The sequence below is a fragment of the Microcaecilia unicolor genome, chromosome 4, assembly GCF_901765095.1.
Source record: "Microcaecilia unicolor chromosome 4, aMicUni1.1, whole genome shotgun sequence".
In the NCBI taxonomy this organism is placed as follows: domain Eukaryota; kingdom Metazoa; phylum Chordata; class Amphibia; order Gymnophiona; family Siphonopidae; genus Microcaecilia; species Microcaecilia unicolor.
The window spans coordinates 880110-903418 of record NC_044034.1 but is presented as its reverse complement, the minus strand read 5'-3'; the positions used below and the strand labels follow the sequence as shown (position 1 = coordinate 903418).

General features: G+C 45.7%; 1 protein-coding gene across 1 annotated transcript in view; it reads left to right on the top strand.

Moving 5' to 3' along the window:
* The window catches only part of TRIM3 (tripartite motif containing 3), a 155123-nt gene that overhangs the window by 119374 nt on the left and 12440 nt on the right, over positions 1-23309 (top strand). Inside the window, exon 11 of the mRNA XM_030199765.1 lies at positions 10628-10768. Within this exon, the coding sequence (XP_030055625.1) occupies positions 10628-10768 (141 nt within the window). The remainder of the gene's footprint in view (positions 1-10627; positions 10769-23309) is intronic.

Here is a 23309-nt window from a genome sequence, read left to right as displayed (position 1 = left end):
TGACCAGTTCAGGCCTAGAAAACAATCCATCCCAATACTACAAAGTATTACATACCGAGGGAGATATATCCATTGGTAGTCTACGCTGTCTACATGGAATCCACATAAGCGAGCAAAGAGACAAAGGACTTAAAACCGCCTGCTCCATTCAAACCCAAAACTTATGAGGAAATGCCTGATAACACTCCAATGCTGCCCGGGTTTTCATAGACTTATCTAAAATTCTACTATGGCAAAATAGGTTGCCAGGATCAGCTTGCATAAGAAAAGATTTGATAAGAACATCTCTTTTTATTACTTTAGTTTATTTAGACTTGATATATCACCTTTGCTGACTCACAGCAATAAAATATAGAAAAGTACTTTCTGATGTTATTCCTGAGTCATCCCCCCTGCAACTTTAAGTTATGCCCTCTAGTTCCACTTTGTTTGTATATTAATACCTTTCAAATGTTTGAAAGTCTGTATCATATCACCCCTGTCTCTCCTTTCCTCCAGGGTGTACATGTTCAGGTCCTCAGGTCTCTCATATTTCTTGTGGAACAAACCCCATACCATTTTTGTCACTTTTCTCTGAACCGTTTCAAGTCTTTTTACACCCTTAGCAAAATACAGCCTCCAAAACTGAATGCAATACTCCAAGTGGGGCTTCACCGACGATTTGTATGGGGGCATCAACACTTCCTTTCTTCTGCTGGTTATACTCCTCTCTATGCAGCCCAGCATCCTTCTGACCATGGCCACTGCCTTGTCACATTGTTTCATCACCTTGAGGTCCTCAGACACCATTACCAAAAGGTCCGTCTCCTGAGCTGTGTTCATCAATCTCTCTCCTCCTATCTCATACATCTCCTTTGGATTTCTGCACCCGCACCCCAAATGCATCACTCTGCACTTCCTCACATTAAATTTTAACTGCCAGACCTTTGACCATTCTTCTAATTTTGGAGAACTCTTCTCATGGTTTCTACTACTCACCTTCCTTTCCTCTGAGCAAATTCCATTTATCATTGCCCTTTCCAATCCAGTTCACCACTTTGGGTATAATGAGGGGTTTACCTATTGTAGTGAACTTGTGCTAAAATAACATTTGTTCTAGTGGAAGAGGGGGCATGGGGGGGAGGCAGAGGGGCTTGGGATATAGGAGGGAGAAGTAACCATCTGCAAGCCAGAAGACTATTGAAGTGATGTACATTCAAGTACAAGTATGTATTTTTCTGTCCTGGAGGGCTCACAATTAAAAAATAAGAGTTAAAGTGGGATTTGAACCTGGTCCCTTGGTTTAAAGTCCACTACACTAACCACTAGTTAGTAACCTCTGTTCTGCATTGACATCTGTGTAGCTATTCTTCTAAAAATGCTGCCACCAGACATCTTTGTCCCTGCTTTTTTGCTGTTTATATGTTGGACGGTCCAGTTGTGAAATGGCTGTTCATGCTGGACATCCTCAGCACACGGATGTCTTAGATTAGATTGGATCTCATTTATTTCCTGTTGGAAAATACATGAGATGGATATCTGTTTTGAACATCATGAGCTGGACGTCTCTATTCTGACTTGAACGAAATGCCCCTCCATTTTGCAGATAATGCTTTGATTCAAAGATTATAAAATAGTGACAAGAAAACTACAACACACAACTGCACCCAAAACCACAACTCTAGGCCTTAAAACCAAGAATTCTTGGCACCTTTTTTGTGTATCTTTAGACAGATCAGGAAATACTTACACTTCTGAGACCTTAAACAGATCATTAATATAGCGGAAATATGAGCAATCTGGTTGAAGTGGAAAAGTCACCAATAGGATGGTCCTATCTGAAATAAATTCCAGTGAAGAATCAAGGTAATGCTGCTGAATATTGCCTGTGACTACTTAGGCACTGTCCAGTTAGTGCCAGGGTGGAGCATGGGCAAAGACACCATAAACAGTTAATGGTGATATTCCGTTCACTAATAGGTTAAGTAAGTGGATAAAGTTAAGACAGCAAAAGGACTGTCAGTGTCGGAAAACGGACTTGGCCCTGCATTGAATATCCAGGCTCAGTTCAGCTCAAGCTGCTGATAGGTTCACTTTGCATAGACTGCTGTAAGAGTGCAGATGCTGAGGATTTAACAGGAAGAGGTGCTGTGGGAGATTCCGAAGTGGATTTGTAAGATCTAATGTTTCTGTCTACAGTCAATATGAATAGCTAATTGAATCAAGCTATCCAGAGTGATGGGGAGAATTAACCACATGAGATAAGCCATTTTAAACTTTCATCAGGGCTCATGCATTCCACTACTACTACTTAACATTTCTAAAGCGCTACTAGGGTTATGCAGCGCTGCCCCCTAGTCCTAGTATTTTTGGAAAGCGTGAACAGATGCTTCACATACACCTGTTCCACTCCACTCATTATTTTATATACCTCTATCATGTCTCCCCTCAGCCGTCTCTTCTCCAAGCTGTATAGCCCTAGCCTCCTTAGTCTTTCTTCATAGGGAAGTCGTCCCATCCCCGCTATCATTTTAGTCGCCCTTCGCTGCACCTTTTCCAGTTCCACTATATCTTTCTTGAGATGCGGCGACCAGAATTGAAACAAAGATTCAACAAATCCCACTTTCCTTTTTTCCGAGGGATAGAAATTCATTCTCATTGAGAGGTATAGGTTAAAACTACTTCTGAAAGTGAAAGCCCAAAAAAGTAATTGGGGAAAGGCACCTTGATGCCTGGGATAGGTGCATATTTCAGTAGGGCTTGCACAGATGCTGCACCAGGTAAATGGAGCTAAGGTCTGATGACAGATAAAATCTCAGACAGGTTTCCCTAAATTGTTTTTATAGTCGTAGTCACTAGAGGGTCAGTGAAAGAAGAAGAAATAGTAGCTGACCCCACGGGAGGAACATCGGGGAGCAGAGTGTCTTCTGGCCTCTATGGTGGTCCTCAAATAATGTCATAGCCTGGTTCACTCTAGGGGTTCAGTGAGATCATAGAAACTGCCCCTTCACCTATAAAAGGTCTTTTTCTCTTCAGGTTAAGCCCTCCAGTACTTGGATGCTGCCAGGACTTGAAGCCCAGGTATTCTAACAGGGTGAGGTGGTTTGAAAGAGAGTGATGACATGTTCGAGAGAGAGACAAAATGGTGGTACAGGATAGGGAAGGCCTGACAGAGGCTGGAGGCCTTATGGTATGGGGGGGTTGTGAGAGAGATAATCTGATAGAGAAGACATAGGGGCTCATTTTCATAACAAAATCATCCAAGAAATGGCACAAAGCGGCAAATGGACTACTTTTTAGAAACTGGAACTCACTGACAGAAGATGTGGTAACAGCAGTTAGCGCATCTAGGTTTAAAAAAGGTTTGGACAAGTTTCTGGAGAAAAAGTCTATAGTCTTATTGAGATGGACATTGGGAAAGCCACTGCTTGCCCCGGGATTGGTAACATGTTGCTACTAATTGGGTTTCTGCCAGGTAATTGTGATCTGGATTGGCCACTGTTGGAAGCAGGATACTGAGCTAGATGGACCATTGGTCTGACCCAGTATGTCTGTTCTTACGCTAAGATGTTTTTCTAAACATCTAAACTGGAAGCATGTTTTGGGCAGGCTTAAGATTTAGACACATTGTAAAAATGTCCAGGGCAAAAAATAGGATATTTTTGGATAGAACTTGTTTCAATAACAACTTGCTCAAACTGACCAGATGACCACTGCAGGGATAAAGGCATGACCCCCCTCCTTAATCCCTTAGTAGTTATTGACCCCTTCCCACCCCCCCTAAGAAGTGAAGTGACTCCATGATAGCTGCAGATATAATGGCCATTCCTCTTAGAGCAGCAAGCAACAGGTCAGTGCACTGGTCCCAGTAGAGAAGGGACGCAGGCCCAAATCCCACTCTAGTACACTTGTGGTGGAAAGTGTGTTCTCCTCAAAAACCACAAAATACCTACTGAACCCACATATAGGTGACACCTGCAGGCATGCGGGCTATTGTAGTGGTGTATAGTGGGGTATAGTACATTTTTTGCTATTCCTGGAGGGCTCATCATACATTATAAGGAGCTTATGATCAGGGGCGTATCTGGAATCCGGCGGTAGGGGGGGCCAGAGCCAGAGAGGGGGGGCACATTTTTGCCTCCCTCCCCCCCCCCCCCCCCCCCCGCCGCCGCCGCCGCCTCTGCCTCTCTCCACCCCCTCCCCGCCGTCAACCCTCCCCCGCTGCTTACTTTTGCTGGCGCCGAGGTCCCGACCCGCAATCTCCGTTTTTCGTCTTCCTCCGTGGCCATGCTTCCAGGAAGTAACGCTGCAGTGCTGATTCGTTGACTCCAGTTCGACGTCTGACGTCAGACGCCGAACTGGATTCGACGAATCAGCACTGCAGCGTTACTTCCTGGAAGCATGGCCACGGAGGAAGACGAAAAACGGAGATTGCGGGTCGGACCTCGGCGCCAGCAAAAGTAAGCAGCGGGGGAGGGTTGACGGCGGGGAGGGGGGCCAGGGCGAAATCTGCGGGGGCCCAGGCCCCTGTGGCCCCACGCAGATACGCCCCTGCTTATGATGTGATGTGTACCTAACACAGTAGATGACGGCAGAAAAAGTCTGCCCAACAAGATAAACTCATATGTATTACTTTTTGTGTATACCCTACCTTGATTTGTACCTGTCCTCTTCAGGGCACAGACCGTATAAGTCTGCCCAGCACTATCCCCGCCTCCCAACCACCAGCTCTGGTACAGACCGTATAAGTCTGCCCAGCATTATCCCCGCCTCCCACCACCGGCTCTGCCCTGCCACCCAGTCTTGGCTAAGCTTCTGATGATCCATTCCTTCTGAACAGGATTTCTTTATGTTTATCCCACGCATGTTTGAATTCCGTTACCGTTTTCATTTCCACCACCTCCCGCGAGAGGGCATTCCAAGCATCCACCACTCTCTCCGTGAAGAAATACTTCTTGACATTTTTCTTGAGTCTGCCCCCCTTCAATCTCATTTCATGTCCTCTCGTTCTACCGCCTTCCCCTCTCCGGAAAAGGTTTGTTTGCGGATTAATACCTTTCAAATATTTGAACGTCTGTGTCATATCACCCCTGTTTCTCCTTTTTTATGTGAAGTTCACTGCAGTGCTCCCTAGGCTTGTTTTCTTCAGAAATGCAGCAATTACATAGATAGTCACTGTGGTGGGTAATGGCAAGTCTTAGAGACTGGGTATCCAAATGTCAGATGAACTTTAATGTGGACATGTAAAAATGATGCACAGGAAAAGGATCTAGGCGTCTTTGTAAATAAATACATTGATATCCTCTGCCCAGTGTGTGGTGGCAGCCAAAAAATTAAACAATGTTGAGAATTAGGAAAGTAATGGAGAACAAAATGAAGAGTATCATAATGCCTCTGTATTGTTCCATGGTACAATTGTACCTTGAATATTGTGTGCAATTTTGGTTGCTGCATCTCAAAAACTATATCGTAAAATTAGAAAAAGTACAAAGAACAACGAACAAAATGATAAAGGGAATGGAACAACCACCCTATGAGGAAAGCCTGAAAAGGATAGCACTCCAGCTTAAAGAAGAGACAGCTGAGGAGTGATATGATAGAAGTCTACAAAATCATGAGTGGAATAAAATACACAGACTAGTTGTTTAATCCTTCAAAAAGTACAAAGACTAGGGAGCACTCAAAGTTATTAAGTAGCACCTTTAGGACAAAGAGAAAGTATTTTTCCATTCAATGCACAATAAGCTGTGAAATTTGTTGCTGGAGGAAGTTGTAAAACTAGATAGGTTGGTTTAAAAAAAAAGTTTGGAACGTTCCATAAGTTGTTATCAGCAAATTAACTAACCACTGCTTATCCAAGAAGAGGAGCTATTTTAGATCTAATCCTTGGTGGAATGCAGGGCATGGTACAAGAGGTAACTATTGGATCTGCTGGGAAACGATGATCGTAACATGATCAAATTTGAGGTGATATCTGGAGTGGTCACTAAGGAAGTCTACTGTAACAGCATTTAATTTTCGAAAGGTGACTACAACAAAATGAGGAAAATAATTAAAACGATGCTAAAAAGGTCGGCTGCAAAGGTTAGGACTTTAAATCAGGCATGGGCGTTTCCTAAAAATATCTAAATTTTGAGAAAGCTTTTGACAGAGTTCCTCATGAGATACTCCTTAGAAAGTTAGAAAGCCATGGGATAGGAGACAATGTCTTCTTTTGGATTGGGAATTGGTTGTTTGACAGAAAACAGAGGGTAGGGTTAAATGGACATTTTTCTCAATGTAGGAGGGTGAATAGTGGAGTGCCACAGGGATCTGTACTGGTACCGGTGCTATTTAACTTATTTATAAATTATCTGCAATTTGAACAACGAGTGTGGTGATTAAATTTGCAGATGACACAAAACTATTCAGAGTTGTCAAAGCACATGTGGATTGTGAAAAATTGCAGGAAGACCTTGGGAAACTGGGCATCCAACTGCCAGATGAAATTTAATGTGGACAAATACAAAGTGATGCACATTGGGAAGATTGATCAGAATCATAGTTACCTGATGCTGGGGTCCACCTTAGGAGCCAGCAATCAAGAAAAAGATCTAGGTGTCATTGTAGACAATACGTTAAAATCTTTGGCTCAGTGTGCGGTGTCAGCCAAAAAAACCAAACAAGATGCTAGGGGTGCGACTTCACCTTGAGTATTGCATTCAATTCTGGTCGCCGTATCTCAAAAAAGATATAGCGGAATTAAAAAAAAGATTCAAAGAAGAGCAACCAAAATGATAGGGGATGGAACTCCTCCCATACGAGGAAAGGCTAAAGAAGTTAGGGCTCTTCAGACTGGAAAAGAGACAGCTGAGGGGGATATGACTGAGGTATATGAAATCCTGAGTGGTGTAGAACAGGTAAAAGTGAATTGATTTTTCACTGTTTCAAAAAGTTCAAAGACCAGGGGACACTTAATTAAATTATATGGAAATACTTTTAAAATGAATAGGAGGAAATATTTTTTCACTCAAAGTATAGTTGAGCTCTGGAACTCGCTGCCGGAGGATGTGGTAACAGCTGTTATCATATCTGGCTTTAAAAAAGGTTTGGACAAATTCCTGGGGGAAGTCTGTAGTCTGTTATTGAGATGGACATGGGGGAAGCCACTGCTTTCCCTGGGATTGGAAGCATGGAATGGTGCTACTAATTGGGTTTCTGCCAGGTACTTCTGGCGTGTATTGGCCACTGTGGGAAGCAGGATACTAGGCTAGATGAACCATTGGTCTGACCCAGTATGGCTACTCTTATGTACTTTCTGCTAGGTGTTTGGGACTTGGTTTAGCCACCACTGGAAACAGAATACTAGGTTTTATGGACATTTATTCTGACCTAGTATAGCAAACTTTTTTCATTGTGTGTAATTTATTTCCAGAAGATCCATATCACCCTCAGTTCCCAAAATGATGATCACAGGATTATCACAGGAGCCCCTACGTCTTGCCCCATCCTTGGCCACCTTTAAATCTAGACTGAAAGCCCACCTCTTTAACATTGCTTTTGACTTGTAACCACTCGCCTCCACCTACCCTCCTCTCTTCCTTCCCGTCCACATTAATTGATTTGATTTGCTTACTTTATTTATTTTTTGTCTATTAGATTGTAAGCTCTTTGAGCAGGGACTGTCTTTCTTCTATGTTTGTGCAGCGCTGCGTACGCCTTGTAGCGCTATAGAAATGCTAAATAGTAGTAGTAGTAGTAGGAGCTGTTGAGCTTTGAATCATTTACAGATAGTAGACAAGATGGGTTTTGTTGGCTAGTAGTATCTTAAGGCCAAATCTATAGTCCAGGGAGTTAGTGAGAATACTGTGGAATGAAGAAGCTATGATCACCTGGAATATTTTAATTCCAAGCAATACAAGAGGGGAAAAGAGGCAGAGCATGGCTCATAGAACTCTTTCCAAACTCTGTATGCATGCATGTAAGTTTGTGACTGTATTGCCTCTTCATGTGTGTTTGACATGTGCGGGGGCAGCTTGAATGGTGTGGTACCCAAATATTCTGTTTGGAACAAATAATGCCTAATTTGCTTATGGCTTATTCCAGCCCTGTTCGTGTTAACAGTTAGTAGTTAGTAGTACTCATAGCAAACATTAGTTTTTGCAAAGAAGCTGACCTCCATACTTTATCCCATCGGAAGGGATCGCCGGAAGATTCTAGTTCTCTCTCCCAGAGCTATTCCAGACCTTGTAAACAACAACCTTTAGGACAATGCAAATTGTAACCAGGCGCCTCTCTTGTGCAGCCAAGGATAGAACAATCTCCTCCAGCCACAGGCTCCCGGCACAATGAAGAAACAGATGTCCACCAGTAACTTCCATCTTAAGAACTTTTATTCCATGCAGGTTTCTAGTACACAGTTCCAATAGCAGCATAGCACATACCAGGATTCAATAAAGGCTCCAGTCTGGGCTCTTTATCCAGTTCACAATAAACAGTAATTCAGTTCCCAAGACAAACAGTTCTTTCAGTTCAGTCACCAAGCAGCATTTTCTACCTTCTATCCTCTTTACCTTCAGGAGAGTTCAATATTTTAGGGACTCCTTCTACCCAAGGGTTTTCCCCTGCATCAGCTTCACAATGAATTCAATACTTTGGGACTTCCTCTCACCCAAGGAATCTCAGCCTGCTTCAGTACTTTAGGGACCTCCCTGCCCAAGGGTTTTCAGCCTGCAACTCCTTCTCTCCTTCTGCTTCTCTCTCCTGAACTGAACTCCACTGCTGGGACTCCTTCCCACCTGCCTAATCAATCCCTGGCTTCTGCCTTCACAACCAATCATTCTCCACTCATTAGCTTCTCTATACACCCATACCAGCTGAGTTTGAGCATGAGCCTAATGAGGAGCTCCTGCACACAGGGTTTCCTATCTCTCTTTCTGCCTAGTGGCAGCCACTCTACACAACCTGCCAGCTTACACTCATGTCTTCCCTGATTGCAGCTAGGAGTCCAGTCCGGGTTCTTCATCTCACCCTCTGGCTCCTTGCCTGCAATGCCTTCTGGGACTTGTATTTCAGACTGAAACTGCCTTAACCCAACTATCCTGGAGGTGACTTTATCACAAAATATTTATATAATCGGGACGCAGCATGGGGAAGAGAGGTTCATTTAATAAGAGCACTATGAGCAGGCCACTACTGTTGCAAGTCTTGTAAATGCAGTCCACTGCACAGAATGGAATGTCACAGTTGAACCCATCGAAAGTATTGCATGGAAGGGAGACTGTATCATGCTTGCAAAACTGGAAAGGAGATAATGATACCATTAGATAGTACACGAGGGAGACACCAGATACTGCATCTCTGCCAGGTCCCACAATTAATCACATTTTTATTAATCCATTAATGGAACCATGCCCGTTTCCTCAACAATGAAACGGGCCCTAGGATGGCTGTCATGTAAGCTTTTTTTTTCTCCATAAGTGTGGATTGCACCAGAGCATCATAGATAATGAAACTTGATCATCTGGGTCAAAGGAATAGATCCAGTCTCAAAAGGCAACAAACATTGCCCAAATCACATTGCAGTCTAGCTGCTGGGCAGGCATATTCGTAATAAGAATATAACTCAATATATGTTTTCAGTAGACAACTCCCCCACCAGCCCTTATGCCAAATGTGGTACTATTCTATTAAATTATTAGTTATTTTGCTTCTAGATAAACTGACAGACAGACATTCTCAATCCATTATATGCAATTTATTTCCAACATCCTTTGGGGTGATACAACAAAAACATTGGTAAAGAAGAAGAAAATAAACCCATCAGTACCAAGAGAGATCAAGAAAATGTGGAAGACTGAGAAACTCTGCTAATTGTTCTGGGTGTTATCAGGTTGTACAAAACACACAGTGGATCCAAAAAAAGTCCTCTCACAATGAGTGTCTTCCTGAACAAGGTCTTTATTAACAGTAGCTACTGTTCAGGAAGACACTCATTGTGAGAGGACATTTTTTGGATCCACTGTGTGTTTTGCCTATCGTTGGTTTCCTTGTGGAGAGCTCACCTTCTGTGGGTGTTTGCTACGTTGGACTTGTTATCAGGTTGTTTCATGAATTTTGGTGTGCATATGACAAGAAGAATTTTCTTGATTTGAGCTGGGTAGTCATTATTATTGTACTTTAGAGGTTCTGGGTCAGTCGTGGATTAGTGTGTCCTTGTCATCATACAGTAGCATTCTGTTTGCTTTTGCTGATGCCTTTTTTCCTGTGCTTGTATGTAACTGCCTCTCCATCTTTTTGTTGCCATTTTTTTTGCTTGTCTGCATGTGTCTGTATTCTGTGCTTATCATGATAATGACTTTGTGCTACATAGGTCTGCTAAAATGTTTTTCTCTCCTTTCTCAATAACTGTATCTCCTCTTCCCCCTCTTTATCCTCCTTTACTGTCTCATTCCTTTATATCTTTTCTTCTCACTGTTTCCTTACTCTTCTTTTTCCACTCCCTGTTCGTCCAATTATCCACTTCATCCTTTCAACCCCATCTTTCCCATTTCCCTTACACTTCCCTGCATCTTTCATGCCCCTTATTTTCCACTTCCCCTTTGTTGTTACTTTTCCACTTCTCCACTTTCACCTTCTGTTTACCCTTTTGTCCCCTCTGTGATCCTAGGTATACAACGCAGATGGAGAGTTCCTCTTCAAATTCGGCTCTCATGGTGAAGGGAATGGACAGTTCAATGCACCTACGGGTGTGGCTGTTGACTCCAATGGCAACATTATCGTAGCTGATTGGGGGAACAGCCGAATACAGGTAAAACCACTGGAGATGGGGAAGGGGGAATTTCTCTCTGTTTCATAAGCAAAGCTATAAATTGGGAAGAACCTCTGAGAGAAGAGGACATTTCTGTGGATAAATGACATTATTTTATTCTGTGCTTGATAACTTAAAGATTAGGTTTGACTACTACTTAACACTTCTATAGCGCTAAAGAGCATTTGTTAGGATATTGATAAAACACAGAATTAAAAAAAAAAAAAAGAGCGAGAGAGAGAAACTTTTCCCCATAGTTTTAGTTTCAACAATTGTTATTGATGATTCATCCAGGGAAACAATCAACACATTCAACAGACCACAAAGAGAAAGAATGGCAACATATCCCTCTTTACACGGAAAAGATAATGATGATATCATCACATAATTTTTTAACATTTCCTCCCTCCCCCAACTTAAACTCGAACCCCTTCCCTCCCTATCCCTTTGTAATTAATGTTAGCTCAGGTCATCCTGGAAGTGCATAAACATATAGACCCTGTTTACAACATGGTCTTGAACAATAACCCCAAAGGTCAATGTACAGGGTAACTATGCATGCCCTGTATCCTATTGTAGCCGAAACAGTAAGTAAGCTAATAAAACCCCTCCGGGCGAGAGACCTTGACTCTTATAGCCTCTCACCACCTATATATCAGCATTCCCAAGCAGTATTATCTAGATATGCCCCTTACAGGACTGACCAACAAACAAACCACACCCATGAGTGGTACAGAAGAGAATCCCCCAAACCTCCCTCCTCCCCCCCCCCCCCCCCCCCCCCCAATAAAACCTAGTTCAGTGATCCGGAAGAGAATTCAAAACAAAACTTCGAGCTCTAGGGGACAGAGACTGTATATATGGCTCCCAAATAGCGAGGAACAAACGGCGCCTCCGAGAAGATAACCCAACCACCCAGCGTTCTAGTAACATGAGTTCATGTAATTTATTACGCCAGTGCCAATAATCAGGTGGTGACTCCCCCTTCCACATGCAGAGAATAACCCTTTTCCCCAACATACAAGCTTTACGTACTAATAGAAGTGCAGCCCCACCATTCAAAGCAAAAGACTCATGTTTATCCAGCAGTGCGTCCAAAGGAGAAGGTGTTATCCGGGTCCTCAACAGGCCTCCCAAAAATGTAAACAGGGACCCCCCAAAAAAATGAACCTTCGGGCATTCCCATTGAGAATAAAAAAAAGAGCTCACCCCATATTTGCATTTAGAGCAAAGAGGCTCCTCCACCCCTCCCATTCTAAAGATTTGGGCCTTGGTCAGATATGCTCTATGTAGGACTAGCCGTTAAGCCCGTTAAAACGGGCAAGTATTGGTATGCTCTATTTTGATGTATAACTCCCTCCCTCCCTCCCCTCGGCTCCCCGCCCTTCCTCCTTCCCTCCCTCCCAGCTCCAAGGCCCGATTCCCTCCCAGCTCCAAGGGCCCCCCCTCCGTCCCTCCCAGCCAGCTGCAAGGCCCCCTCTGTACATCCCTCCCAGCTCCAAGGCCCCCCAACTTCTGACCTCCCATGTCCAGCATCCTCCCTCCTTCCCTGCCAGCTTCAAGGCCCCCAGTCTCTCCCTCCCTCCTAGCTCCAAGGCCCCATTCCCTCCCCTCCCAGCTCCAAGGCCCCCCGTCCAAGCCAGCTCCAAGGTCCCCCTCCGTCCCTCCCCTCCCTCGCAGCTGCAAGGCCCCCCTCCTGAGCATTTCTCCTGCCTTCCCCTCCCCCCCCGAGGTCGCCGCTACCACTCCCCCCCCCCCCCCCCCCCCCCCCCCCGAGGTCCCCACCGGCCCCCTCCACCCGGGCCCTCCCTCCCAGCTCCAAGGCCCGATTCCCTCCCAGCTCCAAGGGCCCCCCCCCTCCGTCCTTCCCAGCCAGCTACAAGGCCCCCCTCTGTACATCCCTCCCAGCTCCAAGGCCCCCCTACTTCTGACCTCCCATGTCCAGCATCCTCCCTCCTTCCCTGCCAGCTTCAAGGCCCCCTGTCTCTCCCTCCCTCCTAGCTCCAAGGCCCCATTCCCTCCCCTCCCAGCTCCATGGCCTCCCCTCCCAGCTCCAAGGCCCCCCTCCGTCCCTCCCCTCCCTCGCAGCTGCAAGGCCCCCCTCCTCCTTCTGAGCATTTCTCCTGCCTTCCCCTCCCCCCCGAGGTCGCTGCTATTGCCCCCCCCCCCCGAGGTCGCCGCTACCGCTTCCCCCCCCCCCCCCCCCCCCAGGTCGCCACCGGCCCCCTCCACCCGGGCCCTCTGTTCTACATTTAACTTACAGCACCGAAACTGCAGGCAGATCAGCTCCGTCGGCCTTCCTTCTCTGCCTGTGTCCCGCCCTCGTGTGATGTAATGTCAGCGAGGGCGGGGGACACAGGCTGGGAAGGAAGGCCGACGGGAGCTGATCTGCCTGCGGTTTCGGCACTGTAAGTTAAATGTAGAAGAGAGGGCCTGGCCTGGTGGAGGGGGTTGGCTGCGACCTGCAGGGGGGGGCGGCAGCGGCGACCTGCAGGGGGGGGAGCGGCAGCAGCGACCTGCAGGGGGGGAGCGGCAGCAGCGACCTGCAGGGGGGGGAGCGGCAGCGGCGACCTCCGGGGGGGGGGGGGGGCGGCAGCGTCGACGTCCGTGTGGTAGTGACTGCACTCCTCCTCAGCGCAGAGTTTCCCTCTCTGTTCCGTCATCACGTCTTGACGTGGGGGCGGGACAGAGAGGGAAGTCTCTACTGCGCATTTGCAGGTGAGTCGGTCACTTGCCATTTATATGTTTGATTCTGTATTGGCATTCGCGAAGATCCGCGTTCATGGAAAGTGTAGGAATACAGGCTGTTAACTTGTTAAAATCTATCATCAGGGCCAGATGTCTCAGATCTTGTGTCCAGCGGGCCGCAATATGCACTTTATCCTTACTTATGACCAGTCTTGTTATCACCCTATACAGGCCGGAGACCGAAAGCCGTTCCCCCGAGACTGAACTAAACAGATCTTGAACGCGTTTACCATGACCTGCCCCAATGCCTCACCACACAGCCCAGAGACATAATGTGCCAGCTGATTGTACGCAAATATGTTGCTAAGGTCAAAGCCAACCTCCATTGCCCCCAGATTCAACAGGGTCCCTCCTGCAGTTAAAACATGTTCCATTCTCGTTATACCCATACTCGCCCATCTCCGAAATTCCTGATTCTCTGAGCCTGGGGAGAACGCTAGATTGCCCTGCAAAGGCAATAAATCAGAGACCTCCGAGTCTACTCCCCAGTGTCTGGTCAAATCCTTCCAAAGTTCCCGCAATGGCCGCAACAAAACGCTATTCCAGAAACAGCCTGGAATAGTCAACCTCTGGGCTTGCAACAAAAAATACAGGTGACGCGGACTAAAATAGTCCTTCTCCAGCTGCCTGGGAGTAAAATTCTCTCTATGGAGGAACCAGTCCCCCAAGTAACATAGTAGATGACGGCAGAAAAAGACCTGCACGGTCCATCCAGTCTGCCCAACAAGACAACTCATATGTGCTACTTTTTGTGTATACCCTACTTTGATTTGTACCTGTGCTCTTCAGGGCACAGACCGTATAAGTCTGCCCAGCACTATCCCCGCCTCCCAACCACCAGCCCCACAGGTGCGGGATGCTCAAGCCACCCTCTCTCCAGGACCCCAACATGAGCTGTATTGCTAGTTGTGATTTCTTACCACCCAAGATAAATGTACGCAGATGTTTATATAACAACTGCAAATCCCTATTTAGGATACGAAGGGGAAGCATTTGCATTACATATAGCCACCTCAGAAACTCCACCATACGAAACAAGTGAATTCTGCCATGCAAGGTGAGAGGCAAAGATCTCCATTTATGTAGATGTTCCATGGTCTGCTCTAACAAACTAGAAATATTAGCCTGGTATAGAGACGACTTTTCATGCCAATCTTTATTCCCAAATATGTAAAAGATTCGCGAGCCCAACGGAAAGGGAAGCCTTCCCCCCATTTGTGTCTCAACTGCTCTGTAGAGACGAGAGCCAGCATCTTTGAAAAGTTCAATTTAAAATCAGAAAAATCCCCAAATTCCTGAAATAACTCCAAAAGCGCTGTTAAAGATCTCCAAGGGTGTGTAAGGTGTACAAGTAAATTGTCTGCAAACGCTGAGATCAGGAATGTAGATTTCCCAATTGAAACTCCTGAAATCTCTGGGTGAGAACTAATATCCCTAAGAAGTGGATCTAGTATTAATACAAATAACAAAGGGGACAATGGGCACCCTTGCCTCGTACCCCTTCGAAAAGGGAACGCCTGGGACCTCTCTCCATTTACAAGCAAAAATGCCTGAGGGTTGGAATATAAGACCTTCACTGCCTCGCAAAAAAAACCCTCCAAGCCCACTTTCCTCATTACGGCAAAAAGGAATGGCCAAACGACACAATCAAAGGCCTTCGCCGCGTCAAAGCTGATTAATAGAGATGGTAAACGAAGCCTCTCCACCACCTCCAAGGAGGCCAAAAGTGCCCGAACATTCCTAGTCGCTGTCCTACCCTTCACAAAGCCCACCTGTGGGGAGGATATTAAATCCGGCAGTATGTGAGATAATCTATTAGACAAATATCTTGGCATACAGCTTCACATCACAGTTTAGGAGGGAGATAGGTCGATAAGACCCCAGATCCTCCAGATTCCTGCCTGGTTTTAAAAGCACTATCATTTTAGCAAGTTTAAAGGTTTTGGGCATAGTACCTGACTGTGCCATTGAGTTAAACAGACCCAAGAGAGGTGACTGTATTTGCTCATAAAGCAATTTATAGAATTCTATACTGAACCCATCAGGGCCTGGCGTCTTATGGAGTTTAGTCTGTTGGAGTGCTAATAAAAGGTCACCTTCTCCTATAGGTGCATTAAGAAATGCCTTCTGTGCTGCAGTGACCCAATGTAACAAGGTATTCTCTAGATAGAGATCACCATCGTCCATCACATCTTTAGGCTCTTGATAAAGGAGTTCATAAAATATCTGAAAATGGGTCACAATATCCTTGCTATCTCTGTACCACCCCCCCCCCCCCCCCCCCCCCGGCTTCCTCACCTGTACTATGTGAATGGACCCTCTACTACCTCGCGCCAACCTAGCCAGCAGCCCCCCTGCCTTATTCCCATGAATAAATAGCTGAAATTTATAATAGATGTGAGACTTGATCGCCCGCTGATGAAGCAATTCATTCAGTTCCCTCTGGGAATCCAGAAGAGCCCGTCTAGCCCACTCCGTCCGTGTACTCTCATAATGTTGTCTCTGCTGCCGGATTGTTTTCTCCAAATATAGTATTTTCCTATCTCTGATTTTCTGTTTTCTGGCACTATACAAGATGATCTCTCCTCTCATCACCGCCTTTGCAGTTACCCAATATAGACCATATTGCTGTGAGTGTCCTCCATTATGATGTGCAAAATCCGCCCATTTCTTTCTGAAGAAAAGCAGGAGTGCTGGGTCTCTATACAATTCTAACGGGAACCTCCACTCCCCCCCCTGCCTGCCTCCAACTGTAACCATATGAGGGCGTGATCTGATATCTCACAGGGCCCAATGTCCATCGATGGAATTTTTGAAAATAGGGTACGGGATACAAAGAAATAGTCTATGCGTGACTGGGTCAAGTGTGCCTGAGATGTATTCGTGTAGTCTCTATGTGTGGGGTGAAGAATCCTCCAAACATCTATCAGGTTCAACGTATTACATAGAAAAGGCAAACCCCTAGCGTACTGAGACAGGCTCCCTGCGACACGGTTCGACTTATCCATCAGAGGGTCAGAAGGCAAATTAAAATCCCCTCCTAAGATGACATTTCCTTCCTGATAAGGCACCAAAAGCTCAATAAGTTTGCCAAAGAAATTCCTGTCGAAAACATTGGGGGCATAAACGTTACATAGGACCAAAAGCTGTCCTTCCAATTCAGCTACTACCAGAACGTATCAGCCATCCGGACCACATTTGATGGATTTAATCAACACCCTTAACCCCTTATGGAGAAGGATCATGACGCCCGCCTTCCTCTTCACTGCTGGGGCCTCCACCACCTGTCCCACCCATCCCCGCTGGAACTTGGCATGCTCTACTGATGAAAGGTGTGTCTCCTGCAAAAACGCCATATCCGCTTTGTGGCACTTTAAAGCCTGTAAAACCTTGGATCTTTTAATCAGCGAGGAGACTCCCCCCACATTCCAAGATACTAATCTAAGTGACCCCAGGGTCCTACCTCAAGTACCCTCTTGAATAGAGTAACTCTTTATTATGAAAATAGAAGGGGTGCCCCCCCAGCCCCCGGGCTGCCCCTCCTCTCCCAAGCCAGCAAACCTGTCCCCCCAGAGATTGTTCCAGTAAAACAAAATAAACCCCTGTCCAGAAACACAACACAAAGCAATCCTAACAAACACATTACCCCTCCTCCTACTGACCCCCCACCCACCTCCCCTATTCCTCCCCCCCCCCCCCCCCCCCCGCCACAATATTCTATCTAAGAACCTGATCACCCAGAGCCCTCCCCCCACAGAGCAACACGCAAGGCAAACCATAGTAACATAGTAGATCTGCACGGTCCATCCAGTCTGCCCAAGATAAACTCATGTGTATACCTTACCTTGATTTGTACCTGTCTTTCTCAGGGCACAAACCGTATAAGTCTGCCCAGCAGTTTTTCCTGCCTCCCAACCACCTGTCCCGCCTTCCATCACCGGCTCTGGCACAGACCGTATAAAAGTCTGCCCTCCCCTATCCTCGCCTCCCAACCACCAACCCCTCTTCCCCCCACCTGCTCTGCCACCCAGTTGTAGCTAACCAACCCCCTATGACTAATAAATGCGTGTAGGTATTCTGCAGTACTTTAAGACTGTTTCTATGCCTGCAGCTTAAAGATTTGGCAAAACACAGTTCCAGCTTCGAGGGCTGCATACCATCTGCGGCTCCTCATGGACTCACACCATTCACACAACAAGCAATCAACGGAGATACAGAGCCCTCATCACCACTCGACAAGTTCAAATGTGTCAATAGTCCTTATCCAATTTCAGTGCTTGCCAGATCCCTATGGTGTATTTCAAGTCTATCGACTCCGTCAAAGACCCCGAGTTTTCCATAGTCCCAGTAAGGCATTCACCAATCGTCCGTCAGCCTCAGGTTTTACTCATATCTTCTCCCTCCCGGGTCAAAGTATTGGCAGATTTAAGAGCTTCAGTAGGGGACGTGAAGAAGCTAGTTTTGCCGCCATTCTGAATCGTTAGGTGAGCTGGGTAGAGAAGATCCAATGATACTTTCTTCATGTATAGCATTTTACATGTGTCCACAAATAGTCGATGCTGCACCGCCACCGCTGCAGAGAAATCCTGGAAGCACAAAACTCGCTGGTTCTCATAATGTAAGGCTCCCTTCTGTCGCAATGCCCTCAAAATGTCTTGTTTATGAGCATAATTGAGGACTTTCATGATTACAATTCGCGGGTAGGCCATCTCCGTACGCACCGCTCCCAACCTGTGTGCTCTCTCAATCCTTAGGGGCCCCTCTGTTAGCGGAAGTTCCAGCGCTTTAGTTAACCAAGTCTCCAGAAAGCTGCACAGGTCAGACTCTTTTATAGTTTCTGGGAGGCCCACTAACCTGAGATTATTTTGCCATGATCTGTTCCCCAGATCGTCCAGCTTAGCCTCTAGGTGTTCAGTCTTGCTCTGCATTTTCTGCTGAAGACTGTCTTGTTGATTACATATGTCCTCCACATCCGATAATCGCTGTTGAAAGGTAGTAAGATCGGACCTTAGCCCCTCCAGCTTGCCATCCATCACCTCTAATTTATCAGATATACGCTGCAGTTTCCGGTCCACCGTCCATTCCAGCAGCGCCGCCGATGCAGAGCCCACCATCGGCTCACCCGCGGGGTCAATCTCCGTCATCTTGGAATCTCCCGTGCGGCCTCGTACTCCGTCTTTCCTTTGCGATTTCACCGCCATCAGCGTTTCCAAAAATCTCTGGTCTAGATTCCCGGAATCTGTGCTCCTTCGCCCACCTGAAATGACCCAAGCTGGGGTTTATTGGAGAGACTCTACTCCGCGAATCGCTCAATCTTAAATGGGGGGGGGGAGGGGGGGACGGAGCTCCTTTCTACAGCTGCCTCTCGCTAGCCTCGCATCACGTGATCCCTTCCCCATAGTTTTAAAACAGCCACAGCATTAACAGATAGTTTATAGAAGGCACAGTAGGGCCTAGTTTGGTCCTCATTCCCACCCACCCCTAGCTCAACTCTTTATTTATAGTCAATTATTCTAATTAGGACAACAAGGGGGAGTTTTCATCTTAGTTTTATTTACATTTAACTAGTTTCTGAGAAGCAAACACTAAATAAATCACAAATTACACCAATCTTAAGGCTCTTAATATTCATCTGATATCCCTAGTACCTTAAGAAATTTTAATTAACTCTATAATACTAAGATTCAGACAGTAGTTCAGCAGCAAGAGGGGTGCTATCCAGTCATTTTCAATGAGTGTCACATGTATGATTATCTCCCTGTTGGTGGGAGATCATATGTGTGTGCTCGACGCAAAGAGCTCCTAGCTCTCAGACAATGAGTCTGTTCTCTTGAGGCTAGAGTAGACTTGGAGGAGCTGAGATAGACAGAGAGATACATAGTGGAGGCTTACAGGGACTTTGTAGAGGTCCCACCTCCAATCTGGCAGCCCCTGTGCTACCTTTGAGGAGGGAGGTCTTCTAAAAGGAGAGCATCGCCCTTGTGCAGCTGGAAGTAATCCTGTAGACAGGACCAGCACGCCTGGGGATGCAATATCCTCTCGCACCTAGGATGTGTCTCCAGGAGCTACTGCCCAGGTGGGAAGGGTTAGGACGGCTGTTGTAGTTGATGATTCGATTATTAGGCATGTAGATAGCTGGGTGGCTGGTGAACGTGAGGATCGCCTAGTCACGCCTGCTTGGTGCGAAGGTGGCGGACCTCACGCGTCAACTAGATAGGCACTGGGGAGGAGCCTGGCTGTCTTGATACATGTGGGTACCAATGACATAGGAAAATATGAGAGAGAGGTTCTGGAAGCCAAATTTAGACTCTTAGGTAAAAAGTTCAAATCCAAAACCTCTAGGGTAGCATTTTTCCAAAGTGTTACCCGTGCCACACGCTGATGATATCTTAGTACATTTGGCAAACCCGAGAGAGTCTCTTACTGAACTCCTTTCAGGAATATGGGGATTTTGCGGGGTTCCGGTTAAATCTGGAAAAATCGGAGGCCTTGCCATCCTCGCCTCAGGTGCGAGAGTTGTGGGGGCAGGAATTTCCTCTTAGATGGGCTGTAGAATACTTCACTTATCTTGGAATCAAACTAGTCATGGAAACTAGGAAGTTGTACAGACTAAATGTGGGGAGCCTACTGGATGGTTCCCGCTGGACATTGGAAGGTTGGAAAGATCTCCCGTTGTCTCTGATGGGGAGGATAAGCCTCCTGAAAATGGTTCAGTTCCCCAGATGGTTATGTGTGCTCCAAGTGCTTCCTTTGAGGTTACTTCAGAGGGACTTAAGAAGTGTGTAAATGTTATTTAGTAAGTTCTGTTGGGCGGGGAAGAAACCAAAAATGAGAGTGGCGTCTCTGTTGGAAGATTGGAGACAGGGAGGTCTAGGGGTTCCTGATTTGAAACTTTACAATCAGGCATGTTTGCTTCATCATATGAGGGATTAGTTTGGGGACATCCAGGGATACACACCGGTGGAATTTGAGAGAGAGTTCTATGCGCCTTATTCTTTCTATTATTTGTTGCATTGCACGGCGGCGCATCTGCCTAAGCAATTTAGACATAGCGTGATGTTTGGTCCCCTACGGGAGATGTGGAAAGTTTTAGTGGGGAGAGTGGGGGGGGGGGCAAGTAAATTCTACAGCCCAACTTCCTATTCGGGGGAATGAGTTATCCCCGGGGATGGATAACTCCACTTTTGAAGCTTGGGAAAGGGAAGGGATTTCCTTGTTAGAACATGTGGTTAGAGGAGTAGGGGTGATGCTCTCTTTGGAGCATTTGCAAGGCAGGGTGGGCTCTGCCTGGAGGGATAGGTTTGCCTATTCGCAATTACAGCATTACATATCTTCTTTGGACAGGTCATTACTGGAGATCAAAGTGGGGGCTCTGATTCAGGAGTTTTTTGCAGAAGTGGAGATTTGTGGACTTTCAATCTCACAGCTCCATAGGGCTCTGGTGAGGGACCTGACCCAGAAGGATTTCTCTTCTCTTAAAGTTAGATGGCGGATGGATTTGGGGATTGCGTTAGAACATTGGGATGTATTGGCTTCCCTCAAAGGGATTCATAACTTGACCACCGATGCGAGACTCAGAGAATGTGGGTTTCGAGTGATTCTGAGAGCATACATGTCCAAAGCCCAAGTGTCTTATATGGGGGTTGAAGGAGATTCTTCCTGCTTGAAGTGTGGGCATCCATGCCACACTATACACCACACCTTTTGGGCGTGCCCCAGGGTTCGGAGCTCCTGGGAACAGATTAGGAGATTCTTGCCAAGATTATTGGGTCGAGATGTCCAGAGATCGGTAGAACAATTTTTTCTAGATATCCTTGGAGCTTTTCGACCCTTACCCGGTGCCACAACTCTATTGAGCCGCAAGCTGTGTTTGGTGGCATGGAAAGTTATCGTACAATACTGGCTTTCACCAGACCCTCCGGCCTTTTGGCACTGGAGGAACCGGGTACATCTTTTGGTCTCTTGGGAGGCGAAGGGTACACTTAGACGTAAGAAGACATTCTTGCTTATATGGAATCCTTATTTGGACAACTTAAATCCTCGTGGGCGCAGCCTCATCATTAATGACTTATAATTTTTTTTTTTACTAGGGAATTGTTGATGCGGAGATAGGGAGTGGGGTTCTGGTATTATGTTAGGGCTCATGCAGCTTATGGAGTTTGTATTTAATAGCAGTAGGAGAGTATGCAGGGGGTTTCTGTTGCATTGTTGAATCATTATAATAATAGAGGGAGGGGTGAGGGAGGGATATTGTGATTCAAGGGTGGGTAGGAAAGTGGGGGTTGTATTGGAATCAGATGTTTAATCATTTGTTGTTAACTTATATGATGGGAGGGGGGGGGATAAACGGTTTACTAGTTTGATGACAAAAGGTACTCTTGACTACTATTTTGTGTATTCTGCTTTTACACGTGAGTGTGTTTTCTGGAGCTTTTCAATTTGTGAAGTGTTAATATTGGATTGTCGTCAATAAAAAAAATGTTGAAACATAAATGATCTAGAGATGGGAGTAACTAGTGGGGTAATTAAATTTGCTGACCACACAAAGTTATTCAAAGTTGTTAAATCGCAAGAGGATTGTGAAAAATTACAAGGGGGCCTTAGGAGACTGATCATCTAAATGGCAGATGACGTTTAATGTGAGCAAGTGCAAAGTAATGCATGTGGGAAAGAGCAACCCGAATTATAGCTACGTAATGCAAGGTTCTACATTAGGAATCACCGACCAGGAATGGAATCTAGGTGTCGTCGTTGATATGTTGAAACCCTCTGCTCAGTGTGTGGCAGCATCTAAGAAAACAAATAGAATGTTAGGTATTAGGAAAGGAATGGAAAACAAAAATGAGGATGTTATAATGCCTTGAATATTGTGTTCAGTTCTGTTGACCGCATCTTAAAAAAGATATAGTGACATTAGGAAAAGTACAAAGAAGGGTGACGAAAATTATAATGGGTATAGGGCGACTTCCCTATGAGGAAAAGCTAAAGCGACTAGGGCTCTCCAGTTTGGAGAAAAGATGGCTGAGGGGAGATATGATAAAGGTCTGTAAAATAATGAGCGGCGTGGAATGGGTAGACGTGAATCGCTTGTTTATTCTTTCCAAGAATACTAGGACAAGGGGGCATGCAATGAAACTACAAAGTAGTAAATTTTAAACAATTCAGAGAAATTTTTTCTTCTCTCATTGTGTAAGTCTGGGATATGTTGCCAGAGAATGTAGTAAAAGCAGTTAGCTTAGCGGGGTTTAAAAAAAGGTTTGGATGGCTTCCTAAAGGAAGTATCTATAGACCATTATTAAAAGGATAAGCTGCATAAAATGTATTGTACTTTTTTGGGATCTTGCCAGGTACTTGTGACCTGGATTGACCACTATTGGAAACAGGATGCTGGGCTTGATGGACCTTCGGTCTGTCCCAGTGTGGCAGTACTTATGATATGGGGTGAGGTTTTTGCTGTGCCTAGCATAAGAAAGAGATGATGGATGAGATACACAGGTGGGATATGGTGAGAATGTTCTTACTCAGTGTGTACTTGAGAGAAATAGTGATGGTCTTTTGGACAAGTAGGCTAACCATCAATTTTGTTGATGTATGGCTTTTTGGATCTAGTGCATCAAGACATCAATATTTACCTGTGGACTAAACTAAAAGCCAATAAATTTCACAGATTTTTGCATGTGATTGAATGGGCAATCCCTATTGGCTAGATGGACCATTGGGCCAACCACCTCAAATGGGAAAAATGGGTTAGCTCACTTGTTCATACGACCATCCAAGTATGCAGTCATTATTG